Genomic DNA, 4183 nt, shown 5'->3' with positions numbered 1-4183 from the left:
TGCAAGAAGGATGTCCGACTGCCAGGTTAGGCCGATCCATGTGGGATTGGGCCTAACCTGGCAGTTGGACATCTCCCAAGGGGTCACCGATTGGAAAGGGTGCAGGCTGGGCTGAGGGAAACCCCCTGTGCATGAATTTCGTGCACCAGGCCTCTAGTTGGTATATAAAAAAGCCATAGATTTATGAGTGTTAATTTTGTATCCTGCTACATTGCCAATTCATTTATTAAGTCCAATAGTTTTTTGATGGAGTCTTTAGGGTTTTCTATTTACAATATCAAATACAGTATATTTTATTACTCATCTTTGGTACCTGGTTCCACTTCTGAGTATTAGAAAAAATAAAATTATCATTGCAAGTAAATTATCATTGCAGAGTGAGGAGAGAAGGTTTTGGAGTTGGCCCTCCATTTGGACATTTACTTGGTTCTTTTTCAGTTCCATTAACTTATTCAAACATTTGGAGGGCAGGGACTTTTATTTTAGTCTCATTACTCAGCACATAACTAAAATCCTGAGACAGTAAATTCTCAAAATAATTTTCAGATAAATATATTATTATTCTGGTTCCTTTGGCACTGAATATTGTTGAAGTAGAACAAATATTCCACTAACTCTTATGTTTCAATAGTTTGTTATCATTTATGGTGAGTTTCATTCTGTAACTTGGATATCTTCTCTTGACTATGACCTTCTCACTTCTTTGAGGTAAAATGAATCCTTCATTTCTTACCTTGTCTTTGAGGCTTAAATTATATTTGGGTCTTTAGGTCTTTTCCTTGATTGCCAAATGTTATGCATTTTTTTGAGAGAATGTCAATATAGACCATGATAATTTATGGGTTCCATTTCTCAAAACAGAAGCCAGGAAAATAAAATAGACTACTTGGCCACTAAATGGTCTTCCTTGCAGACAGAATTGAATTCATTCACTATCTCATAAATGAAGCTAATTTTACAAACCTCAGACCATGGGAGTTAAAAGTAAAATTGATTCACCAGAATGAGTAGAGACACTTTTTAAAAATTTTGAGAATTTCTTTCTTTTTTTTCAGTATTCATTCAAGAAAAACTATCAGAACATCCCCAAACTACAAAATGTTCTGGAAAATGGATTGGAGTAGGAGATAAGTGTTTCCGTTTTTCTGAAGATACTAAGAATTGGACAGACAGTAAAATATTTTGCAGTTCCCAGAGATCAGAACTTGCTAAAATTGATACACCTGAAGATATGGTAAGAAAGGGGAAAGTTTTCAATCATTTCAGAGTTTAAGCTTGTACAAAAAGAGAGTAAAAGTGGCAAAAATTAATACTCAATAATGTAAGTCAGATGACGTTTTAAGCACTGAAACTGTGAAGTATTATGTTTAGCAAAATAAGCCAGTTAGAGAAAGACAAGTATCACATGGTCTCACTCATATTTGGAATCTAATTAACAAAATAAACTAATGAACAAAATAGATCCAAAGACATAGAAGCATGGAACAGGCTGTAGAATATCAGAGGGAGGGCAGGGGATGATGGGTGCAAAGAGATTAACCAAAGAATTTATATGCACAACCCAGGGACACAGACAATAGGGTGGTGAAGGCCTTGGGTAGGGAGCAGATAGGGGCCAAAAGGGTCAGTGGTGGAAAAAGTGGGAAATCTCTAATACTTTTCAACAATAAAGATAAAACAAAACAAAACAAACCTCATTCAATCTTCAACTAATACCTCTGAAGTAAATATTTACATATCCCCATTTAAAGGTGAGGATAATGAAGCAGAGATATATTAAGTATCAGTCATTATCATAGTCATAACTTGTTGAACTTGGATTTGAATACAAGCAAATTATCTAGTGATGGTATATGTCTTTAGTCAGAATATATATTGCTCAGATAGCTAATATTTTTGTTCAATATCCTTAGATTATTAAATAGATTGTTTTTAATACCTTTACAATGGCATTCTCTCCAGAGTAGCTTGGAAAACTTGAAACAGAGGATATGAAACTTTAGAGATGAGGATGTGAAGGAAATTCCTAAAGTTTGAAGAAAGTGAGACAATTAAAGGAATAAATGAGAGGGCAGAGGAAGAGGAACTTGGAATTCAGGCCTCAGTGTAACAGCAGAAGTCATTTGTTTGTAAAGAAAAGCTGACTAATAAGTCTGTGTCCCAATAGTTAGGAACCCAGAGAAGAGGGACTAAACTCATCACTTTATATATATTATTGCAATACATGGTATTCAGAAGTTAGTTTGATTTCTGATTCTATGAGAAAACACAACAGCAATGACCTTTTTATTCTGGTATTTAGTCCAAGTACTTCATTACTGAGTGTTTACTATTTTAACAGTACTTACACTTTCAATTAAACCCCTTCCCCCCTGAAATCTTTTATGATTTTTGAGAGCAAAGCTTTGCAGAAAACAAAATATAAGCATTAGTTCTCTGTCACCTTTAAAGAACACGCTGAATTAGTTCCTATAAAAACTGCTTAGCTTCTGATTTTACCAACCAGAAAGATATCATATCAATTTATCACCTTTGTCATTCACTCTGTGACTAAAAGATATTAATGGTTTATGCATTAGAATTAGAAGTTGAAACAAGTTACCTTTAAAGACAATTCGAGACAGGGTAGATCAGAGAGTTTCAGTGACTTGATAAAGTCACTCTACTACTAGAGACATTTAAGAAACAAAAGCAAAGCTAAAATCTTTTGGGGAAAACTAAACTAAACATCTGTGCTGTTAGTTGCTGTTGACACATTAAGGCATGCAAATTAAGATGTAACTCATAAAATCTGGCTGAGGCGAGAAGCATGTTTAACAATGTGCTCTAAAATATTAAATAGATTATGCCCTGATTTTTGTGAAAGGACTTTTTGAAGAAGCACACAGGAACATCTATGCACTGGATTGGGTTGAGCAGAAAACAAGGAGAGCCTTGGAAATGGACAAATGGCACCACATTCAATGCTTGGTGAGTTTCGAATTTAGTAGGGAAGGTTTTCTTCTGGTTGCACAAAAATCTTACATGGTTTGAGTTGTGATATGTGCCTTTTCACACTGAAACATACCCTATAGCAACCCATCTTCTTTCCACCTTGTTAAATGAGTGAAGTTTTTCATTTTATTTGTTTCCTATTTTATTTTTTCACTGTCAAACTCTTGCTAATCAGCCCTCCTATTGATAATTCAAATTCAACTACTTTGCAAAGTCCAACCAACCACTTAAATTTGTACAAGATCTTTCTTATTTAAGTAGAGAACATGTAGTTGTCTTTAACTTTCCAAATGTCCATCATAAGCAACATTATTTATTTATGAAAGCATTTCTCGAGTGAATCTTGTTTCCTCATTTATATTCTATTTTACCTACAAGAACTGTACTAATTTTTTTTTGTATACATGTTTTCCTCCCTTAATATTTCATTAAGTGCTAGTTAGGATTAAATATTGACATGTGTATAAGATAAATTATATTTATTACAAAAAAGGGATAATGTTTGTCAACAGCAGAGCAAATTAATAAGAACAACATTATAATTAATATCTTTGGTTATTGTTTCAGTATGTTTCAAAAGCACCAAATATATGTATAAATCTTATTACTTTCAAAAAGGAGCACTGACTAAAATTATGCCAGGAAACTGCTATTTATTTATTTATTTATTTCAATTATAGTATATATTCAATATTGACTTGTATCAGTTTTAGATGTATAACATAGTGGTTAGACAATAATGCACTTTACTGAGTGGCCCCCTGGCATATCCAGTACCCACCTCATCCCATATATAATTATTACAATACTAGTGGCCCGGTGCACGAAACTTGTGCACATTGAAAGGGAATTAATTAGAGGAAATATTTTAATATTGCTATTTGCCCTTTCTCTATAATAAAAGTGTGAGAGATAAAAGGAAATGAGTACAATGTATATGAAAATAATACATAATTTTATTAATAAATAAACAGTAATAAAATGATATAACAACAAACTCATGATGTAAAAACAACACTGATGCAAATAATGGTTGGGGGCATGACTGCGGGCTGAAGCCACAGCTGCCCCGCCAGCCCCAGTCTGCTGGCAGGAGAGCCGGTTGGGGTCTTGGCTAGTAGGGGACAGCTGCGGTCATGCCCCGCCAGCCCTGGGTTGGGTTGCCCGCCATCCAGGTCACAGATAGAAG

The 4183-nt window shown here is 34.4% G+C and overlaps 1 protein-coding gene across 1 annotated transcript in view; it reads left to right on the top strand.

Moving 5' to 3' along the window:
- CLEC2A (C-type lectin domain family 2 member A) overlaps positions 1-4183 on the top strand; it is a 17636-nt gene that overhangs the window by 8171 nt on the left and 5282 nt on the right. The window contains exons 2-3 of the mRNA XM_015571183.1: positions 1056-1234; positions 2867-2970. Of these exons, the coding sequence (XP_015426669.1) occupies positions 1056-1234; positions 2867-2970 (283 nt within the window). The remainder of the gene's footprint in view (positions 1-1055; positions 1235-2866; positions 2971-4183) is intronic.

This window comes from Myotis davidii, unplaced genomic scaffold, assembly GCF_000327345.1.
Source record: "Myotis davidii unplaced genomic scaffold, ASM32734v1 scaffold188, whole genome shotgun sequence".
Lineage (NCBI taxonomy): Eukaryota > Metazoa > Chordata > Mammalia > Chiroptera > Vespertilionidae > Myotis > Myotis davidii.
This window is presented reverse-complemented; position numbering and strand designations above follow the sequence as displayed.